Source organism: Leptodactylus fuscus, chromosome 8, assembly GCF_031893055.1.
Source record: "Leptodactylus fuscus isolate aLepFus1 chromosome 8, aLepFus1.hap2, whole genome shotgun sequence".
NCBI lineage: Eukaryota > Metazoa > Chordata > Amphibia > Anura > Leptodactylidae > Leptodactylus > Leptodactylus fuscus.
Genome location: NC_134272.1, coordinates 41296984 through 41322981, shown reverse-complemented (window position 1 = coordinate 41322981; position 25998 = coordinate 41296984). Strand labels below are relative to the sequence as shown.

The window sequence follows — 25998 nt, the reverse complement described above, 5'->3', positions numbered from 1 at the left end:
ATGAACCTCATGAAATTTGTTATGGCAACCGCTTTGTTTCAGTGCTATTTGTTTAAAAGGTTGTGACTTTTGGCATCAGTAATTAAAAATGTATATTCATTAATGTACCTCTGTGATGGGTTGGTGTGGAGGCACTCATAAAAATTGGTTATATATACACAGTACAGACCAAAAGTTTGGACACACCTTGTCATTCAAAGAGTTTTCTGTATTTTCATGACTATGAAAATTGTAGATTCACACTGAAGACATCAAAACTATGAAGTAACACATGTGGAATTATATACTTAACAAAAAGTGTGAAACAACTGAAAAATCTGTCTTATATTCTCGGTTTTTAAAAGTAGTCACCATTTGCTTTGATTACTGCTTTGCACACTCTTGGCATTCTCTTGATGAGCATCAAAAGGTAGTCACCTGAAATGGTCCTCCAACTGTCTTGAAGGGGTTCCCATGGATGCTTAGCACCTGCTGGCCCTTTTACCTTCACTCTGCGGTCCAGCTCACCCCACACCATCTCGATTGGGTTCCGGTCTGGTGACTGTGGAGGCCAGGTCATCTCCCCATCACTCTCCTTCTTGGTCAGATAGCCCTTACACAGCCTGGAGGTGTGTTTGGGGTCATTGTCCTGTTGAAAAATAAATGATGGTCCAACTAAACGCAAACCGGATGGAATAGCATGCCGCTGCAAGATGCTGTGGTAGGGATGCTGGTTCAATATGCCTTCAATTTTGAATAATTCCCCAACAGTGTCACCAGCAAAGCACCCCCACACCATCACACCTCCTCCTCCATGCTTCACTGTCTGAACCAGGCATGTAGAGTCCATCCATTCACCTTTTCTGCGTCGCACAAAGACACGGTGGTTGGAACCAAAGATCTCAAATTTAGACTTATCAGACTAAAGCACAGATTTCCACTGCTCTAATGTCCATTCCTTGTCTTCTTTAGCCCAAACAAGTAGAATTGTTTGCCTGTCCTTAGCAGTGGTTTTCTAGCAGCTATTTTACCATGAAGGCCTGCTGCACAAAGTCTCCTCTTAACAGTTGTTGTAGAGACGTGTCTGCTGCTAGAACTCTGTGTGGCATTGACCTGGTCTCTAATCTGAGCTGCTGTTAACCTGTGATTTCTGAGGCTGGTGTCTCGGATGAACTTATCCTCTGCAGCAGAGGTGACTCTTGGTCTTCCTTTCCTGGGGCGGTCCTCATGTGAGCCAGTTTCTTTGTAGCTCTTGATGGTTTTTGCAACTGCACTTGGGGACACTTTCAAAGTTTTCCCAATTTTTCGGACTGACTGACCATCATTTCTTAAAGTAACGATGGCCATTCGTTTTTCTTAGCTGCTTTTTTCTTGCCATAATACAAATTCTAACAGTCTATTCAGTAGGACTATCAGCTGTGTATCCACCTGACTTCTGCACAACACAACTGATAGTCCCAACTCCATTTATAAGGCAAGAAATCCTATTTATTAAACCTGACCGGGCACACCTGTGAAGTGAAAACCATTTCCGGTGACTACCTCTTTAAGCTCATCAAGAGAATGCCAAGAGTGTGCAAAGCAGTAATCAAAGCAAAAGGTGGCTACTTTGAAGAACCGAGAATATAAGACATGTTTTCAGTTTTTAAAGTATATAATTCCATATGTGTTAATTCATAGTTTTGATACCTTCAGTGTGAATCTACGATTTTCATAGTCTTGAAAATACAGAAAACTTTTTGAATGAGAAGGTGTGTCCAAACTTTTGGTCTGTACTGTGTGTGTGTATATATATTATATTTGTTTATTTATTTAAAAAAAGTCAGAGCTATTAATGGGTTAACAACTGCACCCATATACCTTTAAGCCATGTTCTGATTTATTTCTGGTTGTATCTGGTAGCTCCTGGTATATCCTGCATTTGTTTACGTGCTTCAGCTTAATGCTATGTAACTTCCTCATTATCCCCTCTCACCTTACTCCCTGCCTCTCTCTCTCTCCACTATGTGATCAAAAGTATCCAGACACCCCCAAAACCATACGTTTTTCATATTAGAAGCATTGTGCTGCCACCTACTGCCAGGTACTCCATATCAGCGACCTCAGTAGACATTAGACATCGTGAGAGAGCACAATGGGGTGCTCTGCGGAACTCACGGACTTTGAACGTGGTCAGGTGATTGGGTGCCACACATCACACGGGTCAAAGCCAAACGACGCCTCGCTTGGTGTATGGAGCGTAAACATTGGACGATTGAACAGTGGAAAAACGTTGTGTGGAGTGACGAATCACACAATTTGGCGATCCGATGGCAGGGTGTGGGTATGGCTAATGCCCGGTGAACGTCATCTGCCAGCGTGTGTAGTGCCAACAGTAAAATTCAGAGGCGGTGGTGTTATGGTGTGGTCGTGTTTTTCATGCAGGGGGCTTTGCAGCCCTTGTTGTTTTGCGTGGCACTATCACAGCACAGGCCTACATTGATGCTTTAAACACCTTCTTGCTTCCCACTGTTGAAGAGCAATTCGGGGATGGTGATTGCATCTTTCAACACGATCGAGCACCTGTTCATACTGCACGGCCTGTGGCGGAGTGGTTACACAACAATAACATCTCTGTAATGGACTGGCCTGCAAAGAGTCCTGACTTGAATCCTATAGAACACCTTTGGGATGTTTTGGAATGCCGACTTCGTGCCAGGCATCACCGACCTACATCGATACCTCTCCTCAGTGCAGCACTCCGTGAAGAATGGGCTGCCATTCCCCAAGAAACCTTCCAGCACCTGATTGAATGTATGTCTGCGAGAGTGGAAGCTGTCATCAAGGAAAAGGGTGGGCCAACACCATATTGAATTCCAGCATTACCGATGGAGGGCGCCACCAACTTGTAAGTCATCTTCAGCCAGTTGTCCGGATACTTTTGATCATAGTGTAGGTCACTCTGTTATTGAAACTATAATTTCTAGGAGGTTTCCCCTTTTAAATTGAATTACTGAAATTAACGTTTCAAATAAATTTAAATTTATTGAGATGTTCCTGTATTAAACAACATATGAAACAAAAGATTTCACTGAATACGCCAAACAAACTCACAAGTGGGTATTAACTTTATCCTGAAAAAGAATTGCAACTTTATCCTGAAAAAGAATTGCAACTTTCTCCTGACAAGAATGCCATTTTATGTCTCCACATCAGTGCTTTTTTTTTTTTTCTTCCTAAACTGAATTGTATGAACTTGTTTTTGTAAGTAAAATTTGTAATAAATGTTATTGTTTTTTTTTGTAGGGAGCATGCCTCTTCAAATGTCTCTGTAGCCACAATTCTTTTTCATGGACTTCTATCCCAGTTGGATGATCAGTACAGCAGATTTGCTTTGGAAAGCAATTTCTTGTTGCAGCATAACATTCGGAAAAGCAAACGCAACCTACAGGTGCTGTATAGCTATGTTTTTATATCACTCCATTACCTGACCAGCCATCGGCTTACTGTATTATATATATATATATATATATATATATATATATATATATATATATATATATATATATATATATATAAAATTTTATTATTAAATTTTTCACTCTGCAGCCATGAAAGTACATTTTATTTCTCATTAATATACACTCCGCACCCAATCTTGATAAAAAAACAAAACAAAAAAAAACAGAAATGTAGATATTTTTGCAAATTTATTTAAAAAGAAAAACTGAAACATCACATGGTCATAAATATTCAGACCCTTTGCTTTGACAATCATATTTAATGGGGCTCTATCATTAGATTTTGGCCATTTGAGATAATCATATGCCTTAATAACCTTTAAAAAGGCGTTTCGTGCACCCCCCAGCGTCATACCTTTCTCACGCCCACCTCTGTTGCGTGAAAAAAAGAAAAAAAAAAGACCCCTTCCTAAGAGGGATTCTGCCCGTTCAACCGGGAATAACTTACAGGAGAGTGAGGTCACTTAAGAACATCTGAGCACCTAGTCGTCTCAAAACAATAGAGAAGGATACCACTGCCACTTGTACCACCGTGGGTAGCTTCTCTTGTGGCAGCAAATGCTGCCAATCAATCAACTGGGGATCTACTAATATACGTAGCTTTGCCACAGGAGATAGTTTTGAATTACAATACAATCTGGATTGTTCATCCTCTTGGGCCATCTATGTGCTGGAGTGCCCTTGTGCCCTCCAGTACGTAGGACGTACCACAAGAACCCTGAGACAACGCATCAGTAAGCATAGTTGCAACGTGAATAATGGCTTTACCAAACACTGTGTTTCATGCCATGCTTTAATGTGCCACCAAAAAGATTTCTCTGGCTTTAAAGTTACACCCATAGACACCGTTCCTCCCTTACAGATAGGTTACAGATAGGTTGCACACAGGAAGGAGATATTCTAGATGTTCAGGCTCCCGCAGGGCTGAACATCGCGTGGGAAGATGTCACCAAACATTAATAGACTCAAATCAGTACAATTTTTTTTTTTTAATTTATTTTTTTTTAAATTGCCTTATTTATTGCTTTATTCATTGCTCTTTTTATTTATTGCTTTATTTATTGCTATACACTGATTTCGGCCAATATTATGACTTCCTACCATGTCTATGATGAATCTCGATTAAGGCCCCATTCACACGGGGCAAGAGGGGGCGGATTTTGGTGCGGAATCCACGTCATAATCCGCCCCCTCACAATGGTGGTCTATGTAGACCGCTAGCGTTCTTTTTTCCGCTAGTGGCATGTTGCCGCTAGCAGAGAAAAGAAACAAGCTGCCCTTTCTTCAGGCGGATTCTGTGGCTGATTCAGTCGCTGTGTCTGCCTCGCAACAGCACCCTCTGGACTAGGCCCATTCATTTGGGCCTAATCCGGAGCGGAAAGCCGCGACGGCATATGCACATGCGTAATTGCATGTGAACTAGCCCTAACAACTTCTTGCTTTTGTATACATAACTCTCCCCATCATTTATTGCTTTAGTCATTGTTCCCTCTTTTATTTATTGCTTTATTTATTTTTTGCTATACACTGATTTTGGTCAATATTATGATTTATTACCATGTCTCTGATGAATCTCCATTAGCAGCTTCCTGCGTTTGTAAACATAACTTTCCCCATCATCAAGGCTTGCTGAAAGCCGATGGGCTATTGTTCTGTTGCATCTTGCTGTTTGACCTCAGCATAGCGATACCATCCAGTTTTTGTAATACAGCTTTCCCCCATTCAAACTATTAAGCTCAGGTATGCGCACATCGAGCTCAGATGCATGCACACTTTGGTGCTGCATTGTAATTAGAAGCACACATGGTCATATGTCATAGTGCACATGCGTGTCTATACGAGTAGACGCATGCGCAGTTTCATTTCCTAGACGCCAAGCAGCCATTATATGAGGAGAAGCGGTACGCGCGCGGGAAGCAATTCCCTACGCCCCATTTTCTCCTACCAGTTAAATACCAGGTTCTCAGTCGGGCCAGCACACATCTGGTCTGACGTGACTTAGTGATATACATTCTATCTCCCTGTCATGGTGATAGTCTACTTTTGTACTGGTTTTGCAATGTTAGTTAGCGTTCTTGGTTATCTGTACATTGGCAACTTTGTTTTCAGCCTTTCTTTGCAATTAGGGGGTGTTCACACTACCGTCTGTGTCCGACACTACCTGTCGGACACAGACGGTGGTGTGAACGCCCCCTTAGAACCTATTTATCACAAACTGACAGTACTTTCACAGTCTGCATCACTGCTCTTGCAATGTCAAATAATGCTTTCTATTATATACACATTTTCAATTTCCCTCTCCCTATGCTTATATCCTACTTACCCCAGGCTGATTGAATAAAAGTACTATCCATTCAGCCTGAAAGGCATTTTATAATTGGTATTTTTAGGGGAGTTCTTTTTTATTTATTCTCATGTTTTAACAACAATGGCAACTTTAAAGAGGACCTTTCATCAGATTGGGCACATGCAGTTCTATATACTGCTGGAAAGCTGACAGTGCGCTGAATTCAGCGCACTATCGGCTTTCCCGATCTGTGCCCGGTGTAAAGCGCTATCGGTCCCGATACCGTAGGGCTTTACAGTCAGAAGGGTGTTTCTGACACTTAGCCAGGGACGCCCTTCTGCCCAGCAGCGCCTATCGTGCTGTGCTCTAAGACTGGGGAGGAACGCCCCCTCCTCTCCTGATAATATTCGTCTATGGACGAGCTGTGTGAGCAGAGGGAGGGGGCGTTCCTCCCCTCTCACACAGTACAGATCGATAGGCGCTGCTGGGCAGATGGGCATCCCTGGCTAAGTGTCAGAAACGCCCTTCTGACTGTAAAGTCCTACGGTACCGGGACCGATAGCGCTTTACATCGGGCACAGATCGGGAAAACCGACAGTACGCTGAATTCAGTGCACTGTCAGCTTTCCAGCAGTGTATAGAACTGCCTGTGGCCGATCTGATGAAAGGTCCTCTTTAAATCTCTGCCTCTATTTGGGTTAATCTGTTTCTATCAGGGATTGTATGCATTGTATTCTATTTACCATTTAAAAAAAGTTTGACTGCTTTTATGACTATTGGTTTGTGCATGTCCAATATACTACATAAATCTCCCAGTCTTTTTATTTTTAAATCTTTTTTATTTAATAGATCTATATAATTTTTAGCTTATACATATTTAATGTTTTTCAATCCTTATCTATCAACACACTATGTACTGCTGTAATGAGCTTCAGTTGCACAGTTTATCAAATCCTCTATATCGACATTTGTAATGTAAAATTGATTTTTTTCCTGATTTGTGTATCCTTGGATAATTTGGGTTTTATCACTTCATACTTAAATATTACAAACCGAGTTGGTTCAATTTAGGATGTCCACCTATCCTGACTGGTCTTCTGGGCCAATCTGCTATTTGTATGAATTATATCTGTTTATTTATACTGTATGCAGTTTTATGTTTATCTTTTAGCATATTTGCACTTGAGAAAGGGCCCGATTTGGCCCGAAACGCATTGTGATGTTTTATCTACCTCAATAAGGGTTCCATTATTGGATACGCCGGTTCTTGTGTCTCAACACTACCAGCGAGCGCGGATCTTCTTCCTACCATGGACCTTTGGTTCTTGTTTTCCGCATATCCTTCCTCCGGTCACCCGATACGCCTCCAGATCTGCTGCCACTCACTTGAAACCTATCAGATGAGAGGCCAACTGGTTATTTAATTGTTTTTTTTACCACTTGTCATCCCAATACTGCACTTAGAGCGCTCGTTGTCCCTTCTTGTTTTTTTTTCTCTACATCTCCTCAATGTAAGACATATGAAAGCCTGCATCGAGTTTGCCAAAAAACAGATGAAGGACTCCCAGACTATGAGAAAGAAAAGCCACTACAAAATAAGACTTGTATGAGCCAAGCAGCTCCTCCAGAATAGTGGAAGGACTACAGAAGAGATGGTCTTATGGACTAATGATTCAAAATATGGCATCTTTGGTACATTACGCAGAATTTTGTGTATTTTGTTGCGTAGGTGACAGGATGGATGAATGGAAGTGTGTTATACCAACCGTCAAAAATAGAGGCTGAAGTGTGGTGGTTTGAGGCTCTTTTCCTGGGTCTGGAATTGGCAAATTGCACAGGGTGATTGGTATAGTGCAAAAAACGGGCTACCATAGCATTTTGATGCGCCATGCAATACCCTCTGTTGTCCTAAAGCTGGTCATGTTACAGCAAAACAATATTTAAAAAAAAAAAACAACACGTGTCAGAAATACATAAGACCAGATAAAATGTCTGTAGACTTCAAGGGATGGAATGGCTGCATAGTCTCTAGACTTGTTTGGGAGTAATTGGATGAAGCGTGAAAGCATAGGAATCTACCGTTGCAGCATATTTTTGGGCACTTCTCCAATAATGTCGAGAAGAAATATTTGAATGCAGTTGTAGAAAGAATGCCTTGATTGTGTGAATCATCTGGAGGTAGATACTTTGAAGTAAAAACTAAAAACCAAAGTTAAATTAATTACCCCTTTCCTTACGTTTACCATAATATTATAGCGGATGTCTAGACTTTAAAAATGGCAGTATAGCAACTGAGTCTCCGCTACATTACTCTGATTATGGGCATTACACCTCCTTATGCCTTAGTGAAATGGTGATAGAGGTATCGGATCATCTATGTTCAAATTCCCTAGGGGTTTTAAGTAAACAATAATACATTTTAATTTATATAGTGCCAACATATTCTGCAGTACAAATAGGGCTAAGTACAGTCAAAATGATACATTACAGACTAATAGATCAATTCACAAAATGTGAAAGCTTTTCTCGCAAGTGCTTAAAGTCTATGAGATCTATATATAAAAAAAACTCAAATTCTGTAGTAGCCTGCTGTATACAAATCCACAGTTCTCGCCCTATTTGGCTGAAATTTGGCACACCCCCTCTCCACCCACAGGAGCAGAATACTGCGCATGTTACATCTCGCTAGCGTCCCCCTGTCATGAGATTGGGGCCCCTAAATTTAGACCCTATACATATAATGGGGAAAAGTGAAAGTGCCGAGGGGAAAACAACAGTTGTGACTGACAGGGACGGATTATAGCGACGGTGCCAAAGAGTCATTGCTAAAGGGGCCACACCACCACATACAACACACAAATATCACACAGACAGCACACATACACCAACCCACAAGCATAACACCACACAAATGCCACAACACAAACACCACCCCACAAATACCACACACATGCACGGACCACACGCACGCAAAGACACTCAGATGGATGCACACTACACACACGGATGAACAGAGCACATGCGTACTCACACACAACTACCGCACGCATGGACACTTGCTCTGTGCACGCAGAAACACATGGAGGGGGGGACATGAAACTGGGGTAGAGATGGAGGGGGGGACATGAAACTGGGGCAGAGATGGAGGGGGGGACATGAAACTGGGGCAGAGATGGAGGGGGGGGACATGAAACTGGGGCAGAGATGGAGGGGGGGACATGAAACTGGGGCAGAGATGGAGGGGGGGACATGAAACTGGGGCAGAGATGGAGGGGGGGACATGAAACTGGGGCAGAGATGGAGGGGGGGGACATGAAACGGGCAGAGATGGAGGAGGGGACATGAAACTGGGGCAGAGATGGAGGAGGGGACATGAAACTGGGGCAGAGATGGAGGGGAGACATGAAACTGGGGCAGAGATAAAGGTGGGGACATGAAACTCGGGCAGAGATGGAGGGGGGGGACATGAAACTGGGGGCAGAGATGGAGGGGGGACATGAAACTGGGGGCAGAGATGGAGGGGGGACATGAAACTGGGGGCAGAGATGGAGGGAGACATGAAACTGGGAAGAGATGAAAGAGGGGCTTGAAACTGTGGTCAGAGATGGGGGACATGAAACTGGGGGCAGAGATGGGGGAAATGAAACTGGGGATAGAGATGTAGGGGGGACATGTAACGGGACAAAGATGGAGGGGGACATGAAACTGGGGCAGATAGAGTGGGGGACATGAAACTGGGGGCAGATGGAGGGGAGAACATGAAACTAGGGGGCAGATGAGGGGGGACATGAAACTCAGTGATGGAGATGGAGGGGGGGCATATAATTTACGGGTGACTGTAGGAGGATTATACTGTGTGGGGGCACACAAAAATGAATGGGGGAATGGGCGGAGTCAACATAAAAGTGGGAGGGGCTAAATTTGCCACATCGCGCATAGTGTGCCACACATTTTGTCCCTTTTATTGTAGTTCAAAAGTTGGGAGGTATGTTTAAGTGGGAAAAAAAGATTTACTTTAACACTCTGAAAATGTCAATTACAGTGTGACACTGAAAATTTTACTTTAGCTAGCATAACCAACAATTTAAAATATTTTCCGCGAGCGAAGCCGCAGGTATTCTACTAGTATAATATAAATATATTATAAAAAAATTCATGTCTTCAAATTATGTGGCGCAGGTTACCCATCTTGCCTATAATTGATGTCCTCTGGAATGAGATCCGGGGTACGGTGTTCATTTGCCATGATAGCTGTATCTTATCACAGGCTCCCAGGCTTATTATCCGTACAATTGTTGACAGGCTACGCTAAGCTACCTATAATAGAAGGATATGGATTTTACAATACATTTCAATGCATTAACATTGCAGTGTAATGTATTAGTAATCAGACTAAGGATCAGTGCACACTGAGCTTTTTGGAGAGGAAAAACTCTGCTTCAGGAATTAGAAAATGATATTTTGAGGCGTTTTTTTTTTTTTTTTTCCTCCAGCACAGTGTATAGACCTTGAAAACTAGCTAGCAGTTTTTTCGCCTCTCATTGACTCCTGTTGGTTTTTTCAGGGTGAGTTCACAAGGAGTTTGAACTCTATTGGGAGGCTTTTTTTTGGAGGCTGATTCAGCGTCAAAATTGGTGCCAAAAACTCTGTGTACACTGACCCTCAGGAGGAATCCCCCTGAAGAAAGGTCAGTTGCTTCTTTTTTCTGCTGGCGGAAAAAAAAAAGCTAGTGGAATACATAGAACTCTATTGCGAGGCGGATTTTGATGTAGATTCAGCGTCAGAATCCTCGCCAACAAAATTCTGTGTGCAGTGACCCAATCAGAGATCAGAGTATCTGTACGCTAGTGTTAAATGACTTTATAACAGTATCTGTTAACCTGTTTCTCACCAGTAGCAGAGAACAGTTTAACAGATGGTGTAATAACCCATTGCTGATCTCTCTGCTATTGAAGTACAGGTCCAAGCCACCTGTGGGGGCTAAAAAAAATGAAAAAAATTATCCATTAACATTGGCCATCCTGGCATACAAAAGTGCAAGATGTATCAAAATATATCAAAAAAATATTTGTCTCATACAATTAACACTGTAGCAATAAAAAAAGATTAACCACATGAGGACCGCCGTACGTAAATTTACGGCCTCATGTGCTGGTACCTAAAGACCGGACTATTGCCGAAATACGTCCGGCCTTTAGGTACCTTTCTGGCGGGGGAGGGGTGCGGGGGGGACAGGGGTTAGGTGTTACTAACACCTAACCCCTTCCTCCATAACGTCCAGTCGGAACTGAGTCCGACTGGACGTGTTAACCCTTTCGATCGCGCCGTCAAACATCACGGCGCGATCGAAAGGGATCCGCCGACAGGTTAACCCGATCGGCACCCCCCGCGGTGAGATCGGGGGGTGCCGATGTCAGTACAAGGTAGTCTGGGGTCTGGCCAGTGACCCCAGACTACCGGAGCCCCCACATACCTGGTTGATCCTGCCGACCGATGGAGGAAGTGAGCGATGCAGCTCACTTCCTCTGCAGCTTACAGGACACGAGCAGGTTCATGTCCTGCTCGTGTCCTGTCTGCTACTGTGTAGAATCAGCTGATGCTTTCATCAAAGCATCAACTGATTCAAGTGTCCTAAAGGGACACATGAAAAAGTAAAAAAAAAGTTAAAAAAAAAAATAATAAAGTGTATGAAAAAAGTAAAGTTCTAAAGTCCAAAAATCCCTTTTTTCTATACAAAATGAATTATATAAAAAAAGCACTAAAAATTAAAAAAAAGCAATGCATATTTGGTATCGCCGCGTCCGTAACAACCTGTACAATAAAACTGAAATAATATTTAATGTACACGGTGAACGTCGGAAAAAAAAACCTGAAAAAACTCGCCGGAAATAATGATTTTTTTGCCATCTCATCCTACAAAATATGCTATAAAAAGTGATCAAAAAGTCATATTCACCCCACAACAGTGCCAATAAAAAGCGCACATTTTCCCGCAAAAAATAAGCCCTCAACCAACACTGTCAACCGAAAAATAAAAATGTTACGCCTCTCAGAAGATGGCGATGCAAAAAACATTGATTTATGTCCCCATATGTGTTTTTGTTCTGCAGACTTAGTATCGCATAAAAAAATAATATAAATGAGGTATCGCCGTAACCGTACCGACCCGCAGAATAAAGGACATATGTTACTTATGCTGTACGCTGCATGGCGAAAAATTTAAAATGTAAAACTCAATGCAGGATTGATTTATTTTTTTTTTTAATCCAGCAAGAAAGAGTTAATAAAATGTAATCAGTAAGTTGTAGGCACCCAAAGATGGTGTCATTACAAAATGCATCTCATCCTGCAAACAATAAGCCCTTATATGGCCATATCACAAGAAACATAAAGAAAATATAGCATCTAGCAATGTCAAGGCAAACCCCCCCAAAAATCGCCAAATTATTAGAACACAACTGGCTGCGGCAGGCACGGAATGTATAAGCTGTGCGAGCGAATATCAGGGGACACCCCATATTTACAGCTTATGAGCGAAAAAACACCAGAAGGGACCCCCAAAGTGACCCCCAGAGTGACTCCCCCAATTATAGGAGCTCCTGGGACATAGTAGGGAATTTGGTGTCTGCAATGTTCTCCGCACTGCTTATATATTCCCTCTTCGCCATCCGCTGTGCAGTCACGTCGGGGATACTAATACTCACTACACCCCCTGATAAATTCTGTAAGGGGTGCAGTTTTCAAAATGGGGTCACTCCTTTGGGGAATCCGCTTTTCTGGTACCTTACAAGCTCTACAAACATGACATGGCGTTCAAATACCAAACATCCAAATCTGTGCTCCAAAAGCCGCATAGCGCTCCTTCGCTTCTGCGCCCTGCTGTGCGCCCAAACTGCAGTTTATGCCACATGTATGACACATGTATGACACTGGTGTACCCGTTATATCGGACGTAATGTCATATGTGGTATAAACTGATATTAGGGCACAGCTGGACGCAAAAGGGAAGAAGGGTTATTGGGTTTTTGGAGCACAGACGGTTTGGTTTTTGGATGCCATGACACTTTTGTAGAGCTGAAACGTCAGTAAAGTGGAATCCCCTGATATGTGACCTTATTTTGGAAACTACACCCCTGAAGGATTTCTCCAGGGGTACAGAGAGCATTTTTAACCCCCAAGTGTTGCTATAACTTATTATCCATAAATGAATACGAAGCTGATTGTGAGAGGTGAAAATGACAATTTTTCCAGGAATCTGTCATTTCAGTGCGTAATATGTTGTGCCCGCCTTGTATCAGAGATGAACGCTCTAAAAGCCGTTGTGCCCGGGATACCCGCTTACCAGTTTTTGGAGTGTCTCTGCTGACATAAGTTGGGCACAACATATCGGGCACTAAAATGGCGAATCTCTGGAAAAAATGCATTTTTAACTTCTCATTATCAGCTGTGATTTCATTTCTGGAAACTAAATAAATGCAACACTCAAGGGTGAAAAATGCTCGCTACACCACTTGATAAATCCCATGAGTGGGGTAGTGTCCAAAATGGGGTGACATGTCTGTGGATTCCACTTTATTGGCAATTCAGGGGCTTTGCAAAAGTGGCATGACTTCCAAAAACCAAACTGTGCTCCAAAAACCAAAATAGCGCTCCTTCCCTTCTGTGCCCGGCTGTGCCCAAACAGCCATTTATACCCACATATGGCATTAAGTACGTTATCCGGGGTACACCAGTGTCATACATGTGGGCATACACTGCTATTTGGGTACCCAGCAGGACGTAGATGTGAAGGAGCGCTATGTGCTTTTGGAGTGCAGATTTAGATTCTTTGTTTTTGGACACCACGTCACATTTGCAGAGGCCCTAAAATTGTCCCTACAAAATGGGGTCACTTCTTGGTGAATTCCAGTTTACTGTCACCTGTGTAGTTTCTAAAATGGGGTCACAATGGGGGGTTTCCATTGTATTGATACTTTAGGGGCTGAGCTAATGCGACATGGCACCTGAGAACTATTCCAGCCACATCTGCTTTCTAAAAGCCAAATAGCGCTCTTTCCATTCTGAGCCCCACCGTATACCCATACAGCATATTATGGCCACATATGGGGTATTGCCGTGTTAAGAAGAAATTGTGTAACAAACTCTGGGGGGCTTTTAATTCTTCAGCTACTTGCAAAATTAAAAATATGGCGCTAAATGGACGATTAATTGGAAAAAAAAAGTAATTTTTCATTTTTACGTCCCATTGTTAATAAAATCTGTGAATCAGCTGTGAGGCCAAAATGCTCACCAAACCCCTAGATAAATTCTATGAGGGGTGTAGTTTCCAAAATGGGGTCACTTTTAGGGGGTTTCCACTTTATTGGTACACTAGGGGCTCTGCAAATGCGACATGGCACCTGAAAAATATTCCAGCAAAATCTGCCCTTCAAAAGCCGAACAGCGCTCTTTCCATTCTGAGCCCCGCCATGTTCCCATACAGTAGATTATGGCCACATATGGGGCATTTCTGTGTTCAGGAGAAATTGTGTAACGAACTTTGTGGAGCTTTTTTTCCTTTATCCTCTTGTGAAAATGAAAAATTTGGGGCTAAATTGACAGTTTGTTGGAAAAAAAGTAAATTTTCATTTTCATGTCCCAATGTTAATAAAATCTGTGAAACAGCTGTAGGGTCAAAATGCTCACTATACCCTTTGATATGTTCTGTGGGGGGTGTAGTTTCCAAAATGGGGTCACTTTTAGGGGGTTTCCACTGTATTGGTTCTCTAGGGGCTCTGCTAATGCGACATGGCACCTAAAAATTATTCCAGCAAAATCTGCCATCCAAAGCAAAATAGCGCTCCTTCCATTCTGAGCCCCGCCATGTTCCCATACAGCAGAATATGGCCACATATGGGGTATTGCCGTGTTCAGGAGAAATTGTTTAACAAACTTTGGGGGGCTTTTACTCCTTTAACCCCTTGTGAAAATGAAAACTTTGGGGATAAAGTGACATTTTAGTAATTTTTCTTTTACACATTCCAATGTTAGTAAAATCTGTGAAACAACTGTAGGGTCAAAATGCTGACTATACCCCTTGATGAATTCCGTGAGAGGTGTAGATTCTAAAATGGGGTCACTTTTGGGGGGTTTCCATTGTTTTGATACGCTAAGGGCTCTGCAAATGCGACATGGTGCCTGAAAATTATTCCAGCAGAATCTGCTGTTCAAACACCCAGTGTCGCTCCTTCCCTTTCGTGCACTGCCGTGTGCCCAAAAATCAGTTTACACCCACATGTGGGGTATTTCTGTGCACGGGAGAAATTGCATAACAAAATGTGAGATGCATTTTCTCCTTTAACCCTTTGTGAATGTGTTAATTTTAGGTCTAAATGAATGTATTAGTGAAAAAAAATGAAATGTCTAAATTTGACCTCCATATTATTTTTATTCTTATGAAATGCTTAAAGGGTTAACAAACATCCCAAATGCTGTTTTGAATAATTTGAGGGGTGTAGTTTTGAAAATGGGGTGATTTATGGGGGTTTCTATTATATAGGCCTTTATAATTCCTTTCAGAACTGAAGTGGTCCCTAAAAAATTAGTTTGAGGAATTTTCTTGTAAATCTGGAAAATCGCTGTTACACTTGTAAGCCTTGTAACATCCAAAATGAATTAAAAGACAATCAAAAGATGATGCCGATATAAAGCAGAGATATGGGAGATAATATTTATTTATGTATTTGGATGGTATGACTATCTGCCTGAAAAGCAGAGAATGTCACATTTTGAAAATTGCAATTTTTTCCAAATTTCCATCAAATTTGCTAGTTTTTTTTATAAATAAATACAAAAATATTGATTAGTGTTTACCACTAACATGAAGTATAATGTGTTACGAAAAAACAATCTCAAAATCACTTGTGTAAGTTAAAGCGTCTCAAAGTTATTGCCATTTAAAGTGACACATGTCAGTTTTGAAAAAAGAGGCCCGGTCCTTAATGTACTTCTGGGCCTGGTCCTTAACCGGTTAAAATAGCTGTGTCCACTTTCCCTCCTCTCCAAAAATGGAATAAATTGTGATCAAAATGTCATCCCCACAAATGATATAAATAAAAAGTTTACTTGTGCAGAAGAAAATGCTTTCTTATACAGAACAGAGAAACATAAAAGCTTAAAAGTGTCAGAATATGGTGTCTAAAGTAATGTTATGCATTTTTCAAGTTTTGGATTTTTGTGAAAGTGTTAAAACATGACGTAAACTATGTAAATTTGGTATCGCTGTGATCATACCGAACGTGTCAATTTTACGGCACAGCTTACATTGTAAATGAGGCGCAACCTGGGGAAAAATATCCTATCCTACTAATTTTATAAATGTGAAAGTTTGTGGGTTTGGATGTTTGTGTGTTTGGATGTTTGTTACTCAATCACGCAAAAACAGATGAACGGATTTGAATGAAATTTGGCACATAGATAGTTTGTAATTAACACATAGGCTACTTTTTATCCCGATAATGACATGGCTTCACGACTGTTATGAATTTATGTTCACATACTATATTAAACTGCTCTTGGCAGCAGGCTGATAAAGCCAGGTCTGTTCTCTCTCTACGTAAACACACAGCTAACCCTCAGTCCATTGTGACTGACACACTGGATGCTAACAACACGCTCATTATATGGCTTCCCAGCGAGCTACTGAGATGCCGGAATAATCACTGGCACAGAGTGAGATCAGCGGTAGGCCAGCTTGACAGCTGCCGAAACGCCGTAGCAGGCGGATCATCAAAACCAACAGCACACTCATTATATGGTGTCCCAGTGAACTCCTGAGCTGCCAGAACAATCACAGGCACGGTGTGAGGAACAAGTTCAGCAGCAGGACCACTTGAGAGCTGCCGGAACAGGCAAACCATCGACGGTAGCAATATAGGCAGATCATCATCGCCAACAACATGCAGACGAAAGTCTGAGGCTAGTATCTAAATAAATCCCAGTACTACTTTCCCTAATTGTGCAATACCCTGTAAGATTTGCCTTTAATATTCTCAAGACAGCTGAATACTAAATGTTACTAAATAAATCATTAACTTAGCTCTTTAATTGTTCAACAGTTTGCCAGATATGTCTTTCAGGGTCCCAGGAAAGTTGGTTGTTATGCCGCGGAGAGCTGTAATAGAGACTGATAAATGAAAATCTATCTAAATAATCCTTCCTCCTTACTTTATAATTGTCTTATCATGCCAGATTTGACTTTTAGGGGCCCGGAATGCTGAGTAGTATACAACGTAATGTATTAGTATGGACCAGGTACTAAATACAGGTGTAGCAAAGTTCACCCAAACTTTTGTAATTGGTTAAACATGTTTCAGAGCTTTTTTTTAAATTTTTTTTTGGTTTTTGATGTCGTCTGTGATGATATGTTACACTGCAGCAGTTTAACTAATTGTGTTATTCAGTTACAGGGCCCTTACGACAGTGTGCTAGTTCAAAGTGCCTTCTGGGTGTGCCACACTGTCGTGTGCTTGGGTCGACTGTCCAGGCCTCAAAACCTAAGACAGGTGCTATTCTTATCTGATTTTGCAGCCATGCTTCCATGGCCTCTACTCTGAATAAATTGGGCTGCTTATGGACGGCCGGTACACGGTTGACCTCCGTATGCTGCATGTGCATTGGCTTTGCCGTTCGATCACATTCAGCAGACAACACACGATCGTGTTTAATTAGCCTAACTCTGCTGCATCTGTATATCTAACTAAATTCCTCTCCTTGCATATATTAACCTGCAATCATTTTCAGAAGCCTTCATAGATTTGCAGATTCCATAAGGTACAAGAACAATACAAATCCTAAAGAAGTGACCCCATTATGAAATAACTTCAAATTTATAAAGGAGTATAGCGAGCATTTTGACCTTACACGTGTTTCATAGACTTTTTTTTTTTTTACCATTGGTACATGAAAAATGAAAAGTTACTTATTTTCCAATAAAACTTCACTCTAGCCCCAAATTTTTCATCTTCACAAGGGGTGAAAAGAGAAAATGCACTCACAATTTGTTGAGCAATTTCAACCGACTACAGAAATGTCCCCCATGAGGATATAAACTGCCGTATGGGCACATGGTCGGACAGAACACTTTTGGAATGAAAATATTGAGCTAATTGTTTTCAGCTACCATGTCTTTTTCACAGAACCCCTGAGTCTCGGAACAGTGGAAAGTTCTAACAAATGACTCCATTTTGAAAACTAGACCCCTCAAGAAGTTAATCAAAGGGTATAGTGAGTATTTTGACCTCACAGGTAATTCATAGAATTAGGCAGTAAATTTGGAACCTGACATATTTTCCAATAAAGTAGCTTTAGCCCCAATTTTTTCATTTGCACAGGGGGGTGAAAAGAGAAAATGCACTCTCAATTTGTTAAGCAATTTCTCCCGACTATGAAAATGCTCCACTTGTGGATGTAAACTGCTATATTTGCATAGAGCAGGATTCAGAAGGGACAGAATGCTATTTGTAGGGCAGATTTTGCAGAAATATTTTTCAGGCGCCATGTCATTCCCCTGAAAAACAGCGAAAACTTCCAACCTCAGTTTTTAAACTAGACTCCGTAAGAATAGTTAAAGTGAACATTTGGTTCCCACAGGTATTCCATTAATAACTTTTTTTCAGAAATTGGTGCACAACAGAGGTTGAAAGGTAAATTAACACATAAAGTAGTGATATACCTTCTAGGGGACTGCACATCCTGTGCCCTAGGGAGACCTGTCTGATTTTTGCACACTGTCCCACAAGCTATAGTGCCTCAGGAACTGAGAAAATGAAAGAGTGAGATGTTGGTGTAGAAGCTATTCACGTAAAGGTGATATCCATGGTCCAGCTGTGGGTGCAGTAAATACTACACTATTTTCTCTATAGCTTCTATGCTTGGGGGCATTGTGATGTGCCTCCTTCATAAATTCTGAGCTACTCTCACACAGTTTGGACATTTTGATGCCCTCTTACTGGGCAAGTATTGGTGGAATTTAAGCCTCCCTTTGAAACTGATCAGGGAATCCTCTTTAGAAATGTTCTGATCATAGATGTATGCCGCAATAAGTTTGGCGCTAATGAGGTCAATGACTGGCCTGATTTTGAATAGGCTGGCAAAGTTGGTGACATCTCGAGGGCACTGTTCATCTCTAGGATAGTTTTGAAAAGTATCCTGGTCATTACCACTCAATATATTTCAGTGCTATAAAAAAATGTCTGTACTCTGATACTGTATAATACTTGGTTTATTTATTATGCCCATATGCAGAGCAAGACGCCAAAATATTATCAAGTCCGCTGTATATATAGGGGGTCTATCTCTGGGGCCTAGGAAATGAAGAGGTGGAATTTTGTTTAAATCAGCATGTTTGGGCCACCATTATATTTATGAAATCTTTAGAGAAAAAGAGACTCCAGAGTGTGTGTGTCTGTGTGTGTGTGTATATATATATATATATATATATATATATATATATATATATATAAAAATATATCTATCTTCTATCTATATATACATAAAACTGACCTCTGCCCGCGACTTGTTGGATGTTGGAGTGGATGATCTGCCTATATTCAGCTAATTGCTGCCGTCGATGGTTTACCTGCTCTGGCGTTTGGCAGCTCTTAAGCTGTCCTGCTGCTGAACTTGTTCCTCGCCCCATGCCTGTGATTGTTCCGACATTTCAACAGCTCGCTGGGAAGTCATATAATGAGCGTGTTGTTGGCGTTGATGATCCGCCTGCTTCGGTGTTTTGGAAGCTCTCTTGGTCTGGGACTGAAGTTGTTCTTCGCACCATGCCTGTAATTGTTCCGGCATATCTCAGCAACTCACTGCAACACCATATAATGCATGTGTTGTTGGCGTCAATGATCCCAGTCAGCTCCGCTTGAGGAGAACTGTGTGACTTCTGGCTACCTTCATAGCTCTTGTTTGCGACAATTCTTTTTCCAGACGTTTAAAATCGACAAACTGCCAATTTGGATGAAAGGTGTTTGCCCATGTCAGTTTGTCTGTCCTCTTGAAAAGTCGGACATCTTTGGGAACGGACAGTTAAAGACAGGCACGGACTGTAAAAGAATGCACCCGATCTCCATTTAAATCAATACAAAATGTCACGGACACAGCTAGTGTCCGATGCTAATGTCCGCACAAGATTTTGAACGGACATTAGCAGCGGACACTACCTGTCGGACACCGATGGTAGTGTGAACACCCCCTAACTCCAGCACCTACTTATTGTGTCTTTTTTTGACTTTCAATTTGCTACAGCTCTCCTCTCCTCGGGAGGCCTTTGCAGGGATGCAGACGGCAGGAGCTATCACTATAGCAGGAAGAGACCACAGTGATTGAGCTCCACCCCCTGAGTTTCCTGCACCCCTCTCATTGGAGGGCAGTGAGAGAAGGGGAGTGTCCTTATGCTCTAGCAGAGCACTGACGGACGCTCCAACTTCATGTAATTCTTGCAGGTCCCGTGCTGCTGGTGTGCCAATGAAATATGCCAGGAGTGCCACTCTTGGCACGCGTGCCAGGGCTTGCCAACCCCTGTCTTATATTGTGTGAGGCTTTTGGCACACTAGCTTGGACATTGAAGTGGTTAATACCGTATAACACAGGCATTACATTGAAAAGTCTGCCCCCCTACACACTCTTTTAGGACTAGTCTATTTTGTAAATCATTTTAATTGATCCAATAAAAGTTACATTTTTGTTACTCCAAAACAGTGACCTGCATTAGCCAATACACACCTGCAAGTCTTTCACTCATATTCCAACTGGCATACACACGGCACTCCACATGCACACAGCATTACTCCAGGTGTATCCAACACTGATATCCAACACTGATATCTATCCACTGATATACAACCATCAGAGGCTTAGATACACAGCTCACCACACAGCAACATACATTAGAGGATTACATTCATAAAGGTTTACTCCAGGTAGCCATAAAACCCGATCGCACATTTTTCACTGATTTCCAAACTGAGATACACATGACCACATGACGCTTATGGACCCACACAAATGACATGCAACATGCACCAGTGCAAAACTAGGCAATTCGTATGGGGCCACTACATAAACAAAAAAATTAAATATACCTGTCCAAAGCCGGGTCCTCCTGCTAGTATAATAAATTATAAACATCTTCACCAAACATCCTGATAAACAGTAATAATGTAAGTGCTTGCAAATTTATATAACCAATCCTTTTTGTTTCAACCTATTGCTCAAAAAAACATATTCTCTGAAACAAAAAATGTGATGTGAAAGCAGCTTTAAATGGATTGTCTGGCCTAAAAAGATTTCTTTTTTTATACTAATGACCTTTCCAAGATGTCACCAATACGTTTAATCCATGGTGGTCCGACACATGGACTTCACACAGATTAACTGTTCTGGCTGCCTTGTCCACTACCTATTGGTAGTTCCGAGGTAGCACCTCTCCTCTTATTTGATCAGGAAATGCCTGCACGCTCTTCCTTTCTACTATAACTTCCTTTGTCTGGAGGCTACAGCTAATCTGACCATTCCTGTGCATATGTCATCAGTATGAAAAATCCTTTTTGTTTTAATTCAAACCATCTCTGGGCCTGCTATATTACTTTTTCAATGTGGAACCTAAATTCCATACTGACATATAGTCATACAATGGGTTTATAGAGGTGTAATATTATATTGGGATCTTTTGGTGTATTCATGTTTTCATGTTTTATTTTGTAGGATTTGTTCCAAGAAGATCCCATACAAATGGCGATGATTATTTACAGCTGCTTAAGAGAGGAAAGTAAAATTCTGGAAAATGCTCATCTTTATTCAAAGGTATTTTAATTTAATAACTTTTAAAATAAGAAAAGTAACTCCTAAATAAATATTTTGTTTTTGCTTATATCCATATTGCTTATATTTAGGCTTCAGTCCAATAGATGAAGTGAAGGTAAAACCTACCGTATTTTTCGGACTATAAGACGCAGTTTTTTCCCCCCAAATTTCGGAGGAAAATGAGGGTGCGTCTTATAGTCTGAATGTGGGGGGAAGGAGCGGATTTGCAGCATGGCCGCGCTACTGCCACCGCTGGTTTTCTTCAGCGGCAGGAGCGTGACTATCTGCAGGCCCCGGCAGCTAAGACACTCCCCGGCATCCGCCGGTCTATTACAGCAGATGCCGGGGAATGTCTTAGCTGCCGGGGCCTGCAGATTGCCACGCTCCTGCCGCTGAAGAAAACCAGCGGTGGCAGTAGCGCGGCCATGCTGCAAATCCGCTCCTCCTCCGCAGGTCCCGGCAGTCAGTTAGCCCCGGGGCCGGTCCCCACCGGCTCCATACCTTTAGTGATGCAGGCCGGCTCCTGCACGGCGAGGCCGCAGGAGCCGACCTGTTCCGATGACAGCTGGGAGCCTAATGAAGGCTCCGAGGCTTGTCATAGATATATATTACTATCGCGGCTGGTCTATGACCCTCCGCGATAGTAATGTATAGAATCTCCCATAGACGGCAATACACTTGTATTGCCATCTATGGGACTTGCAATCAAATGATTGCAGGTTCAAGCCCCCTAGGCGGGGGATAATAAAATAGTAAAAAAAAAAAAAAAAAAAAAAAAAAAAACACTTAAAAAAAAATATAATAAAAAATAAAATAAATAAAAGTTCACCTCCTTTCCCTCGAATACATATAAAAGTATAACATTACTGTGAAACATACACATTAGGTATCCCTGTGTCTGAAAATGCCCGGTCTACTAATATTTTTATGTACAGTGAACGTCAAAATCAAAAGTGCTAAACTGCCGGGATTTTCTCTCTGTTTTGCCTCTGAATTAAATAAAAGGTGATCTAAGCAATAAACATTTCCCAAAATGGTATATCTAAAAAGTACACCTGGCCCCACAAAAAAAACGCCCTATACATCCCCGTACAGCTGCAGGGTCACCTGTCAATGTGGCCTTGCAGCTGTTCCAAAACTACAACTCCCATATATTAAATATTTTACCATTTTTTGCCTGAAATTTTTTTTCCCCTATTTTTCTCCTCTAAAACCTGGGTGCGTCTTATAGTCCGAAAAATACGGTAATTTACAAAACCATTATTATACCTTTATACAATCTCTGGTATGTTTGGTGCCATAATACAGTATATGTAGAGGCTGTATCTGAGGATATTCTGCGCAAAACACAATAGGTCAGATTTATTAAGACTGAAGTAGGAATCGGAATGGCGCAAGGCAGCTCTGATTTATGAAGAGACTCCAGTCTCTTCATAAATCAGTCATATGTCTGTGTGCCAAAATGGAGATTACTCGGTTAGGAACTGGACTAGATTTGCAGTATAATTCCCGCCAAAAAACTATCATAAGTTATAATAAATATGTGGTACGAAGTTCCCCTGCTCTGCCTTTTTTTTTGCCGAATATGATGGGTAAGGTATAGAATGGGGATGTCACATGATGCATCACGATTTGACACTCCACTGCTTCTGAATCCACACTAGATCACTTCTGATGAAGGTCTAACGACTGAAACGTCAAATCTCAATTGGTCTAGCCTATTCTATTGCCCAAAATCTATACTTTGCTTTGTGTCAATGGCGTTTATTGTATTGTAAAATAAATCACTTATTCCTTTCACCAAAAATTGGTGTGTGCAACAAAATTTATTTGCAAATGGTTTACATGGGTCGAAGGATCCTATTTTGTTAGCACCACATATCGAAAAGAGTGTGTGGTACCATCAAATTTTCTTACATGATGCAAAGATGCAACACTTTTTCACCCCTCTACACCAGACAACTGGCGCAGAGGGATTTATAAATTCCTCTCATTGATTGTAACTGCAAATATTTTTGTAACAGTGTGTAGTATGAAGAGACAGAGTACTTTCAGGTTCATAGTCTAGAGTCCTAGGCATTCATTGTGCAGTTCACTATAGGTCAGTGATGGCGAACCTATGGCACGCGTGCCAGAGAGGGCACGCAGAGCCCTCCATGCTGGCACGCGTGCGGTCGCCCGGATCGCTCACCAACAGGGAATCCGGTACAGGATTCTCCGTTGATGAGCGATCACTGCCTTCAGTTGTATGTGCAAATGCACATACAGCTGAAAGCTGTCAGGGTAGGCCGCGGATCGCGCGACCGCGGCCTACACTGGCTGCAGAGTTTGACCTCTGCCCCGACGCGGGCACGATGACGTCATCAGCGCCGCCAGTGACAAGAAGGTGGATGCCGGCGGCTCTTCAGGGGTGAGTATGAGAGTGGCTCACTGTGTATATGATGTTGGGGGGAGCGCTTATAATACTTGGTGGGGTGTATGATACTGGGGGGGGAGTGTATAATACTGGGGGGGCTTATAATACTGGGTGGGGTCTATAATACTGGGGGGAGTGTATAATACTGGGGGGAGTGTATAATACTGAGGGGGTTTATAATACTGGGGGGAGTGTATAATACTGGGGGGGCTTATAATACTGGGGTGGCTTATAATACTGGGGGGTGTACTAAAGAGCATATAATACTGGGGGGGCGTACTAAAGAGCATATAATACTGGGGGGGGGCCTATTTATAAGCACACAATACTGTGTGTGGATGCCACTGTGGAGCATATAATCCTGTGGGGGACACACACCTACTGCGGAGCATATAACACTGGGGGGCTACTGTGGTACTGTGGAGAATATAATATTGTGTGGTGGGCCCACTGCAGAGCATATAATACTGTCTGGGGTCCCCTCACTATTTATATCACACAGTATCTGTTTTATAGCAGACGTGATATTAGTACAGGATGTAAGAATATTACACGGTAACTATAAAACAGATCCTGTGCGATGTAAATAGTGAAAATTAATTGTTCAAAGTACCAAATGCCGAGACCTTTACATTTCATTACAACGTTGTTTGTATTATTGAAAGCTCTGTAAAGCCCCACATGACTGTAATTTTTGGTCAGTAACTGTCCGCAATTGTGGATCCGCATAGTATTAAGTCTATATTGTCGTGTTGGCACTCCGCAAAAATTTTGTGGGTTTTGGGTTGCAGTTTGGGCACTCGGTCTCTAAAAGGTTCGCCATCACTGCTATAGGTAAACATCTGGTAAATTAAAATTCCAATATATATATATATTTGATTTATTATATTACATATTATATTATACTATTATTATTTTTATTATTTTATTTATTATTATTTTATTATTATTATTATTATTATTATTATTATTATATTATATATTACATATTATGCCAAAACCACAGGATAACTGCTTCCCATCTTATTTTTCAATACTCCAATAAAGTATTACCGTATATACTCGAGTATAAGCCGAATTTTTCAGCCCAGTTTTTGTGCTGAAAAAGCCCCCCTCGGTTTATACTCAAGTCAGCAAAATTTTTTTTTTTTTTTCATCTTTAGGAGGGAGGGTCTATGACCAGCCACAATATTAATGGATAGAATCTCCCATGAAATAGTGCAAAAAAAAAAAAAAATATATATTTTTAAAAAATAAAAGTTCTAAATCACCTCCTTTCCCTAGAATACATACAAAAGTAGAAAATTTCTGTGAAACACATACACATTAGGCATCCCTGTGTCTGAAAGTGCCCGGTCTACTGAATATAGGTTATCTGCAGTGCTCCTGTTCCGTCGGGAAGGGGTTAATAGGAGCACTGCAGATACCCTATATTTAGCCAGACTGAATTCCAAGTGGGGGAAGAAAAAACAGTCCTCAAGCTTAGGGAAGTGGCAGACAACCAAAACACCCCCTCCCCTTCCCCAGCACCCAGCAACTACTGCACCCAAAAACTCAGACCATTTTAATTTTTGAAATTTTCCAGTAGCTGCTGCATTTCCCCCCCTAGGCTTATACTCGAGCCAATAAGTTTTCCCAGTTTTTTGTGGTAAAATTAGGGGCCTCGGCTTATATTCGGGTCGGCTTATACTCGAGTATATACGGTATGCTCTACAGCCTACACCTGCAACAGAAGAGATTTGGAGAATGCAGGAGCAGGAGTTATGCAGTTGTTCAACTACTGACACAGTTCAAGCATTCTCATTTTATGTTAAAATGTTTTATCTTATACAGGAGCCAAGTGAATGGGGATGGCTACATTATAAATCTCAAGCAGGAGTGACACATGGAGTACCTAGATGCAACTATAGCCACATCAAGTCCCTGGCCGCCGTGTGCTTTCACTTCTCTGTTATAAGTGCACTCAATTCTAG

General features: G+C 41.6%; 1 protein-coding gene across 1 annotated transcript in view; it reads left to right on the top strand.

Moving 5' to 3' along the window:
• Positions 1-25998, top strand: part of STAT1 (signal transducer and activator of transcription 1) — a 275050-nt gene that overhangs the window by 8382 nt on the left and 240670 nt on the right. Inside the window, exons 3-4 of the mRNA XM_075285132.1 lie at positions 3265-3409; positions 21511-21609. Coding sequence (XP_075141233.1) covers positions 3265-3409; positions 21511-21609 — 244 coding nt within the window. The remainder of the gene's footprint in view (positions 1-3264; positions 3410-21510; positions 21610-25998) is intronic.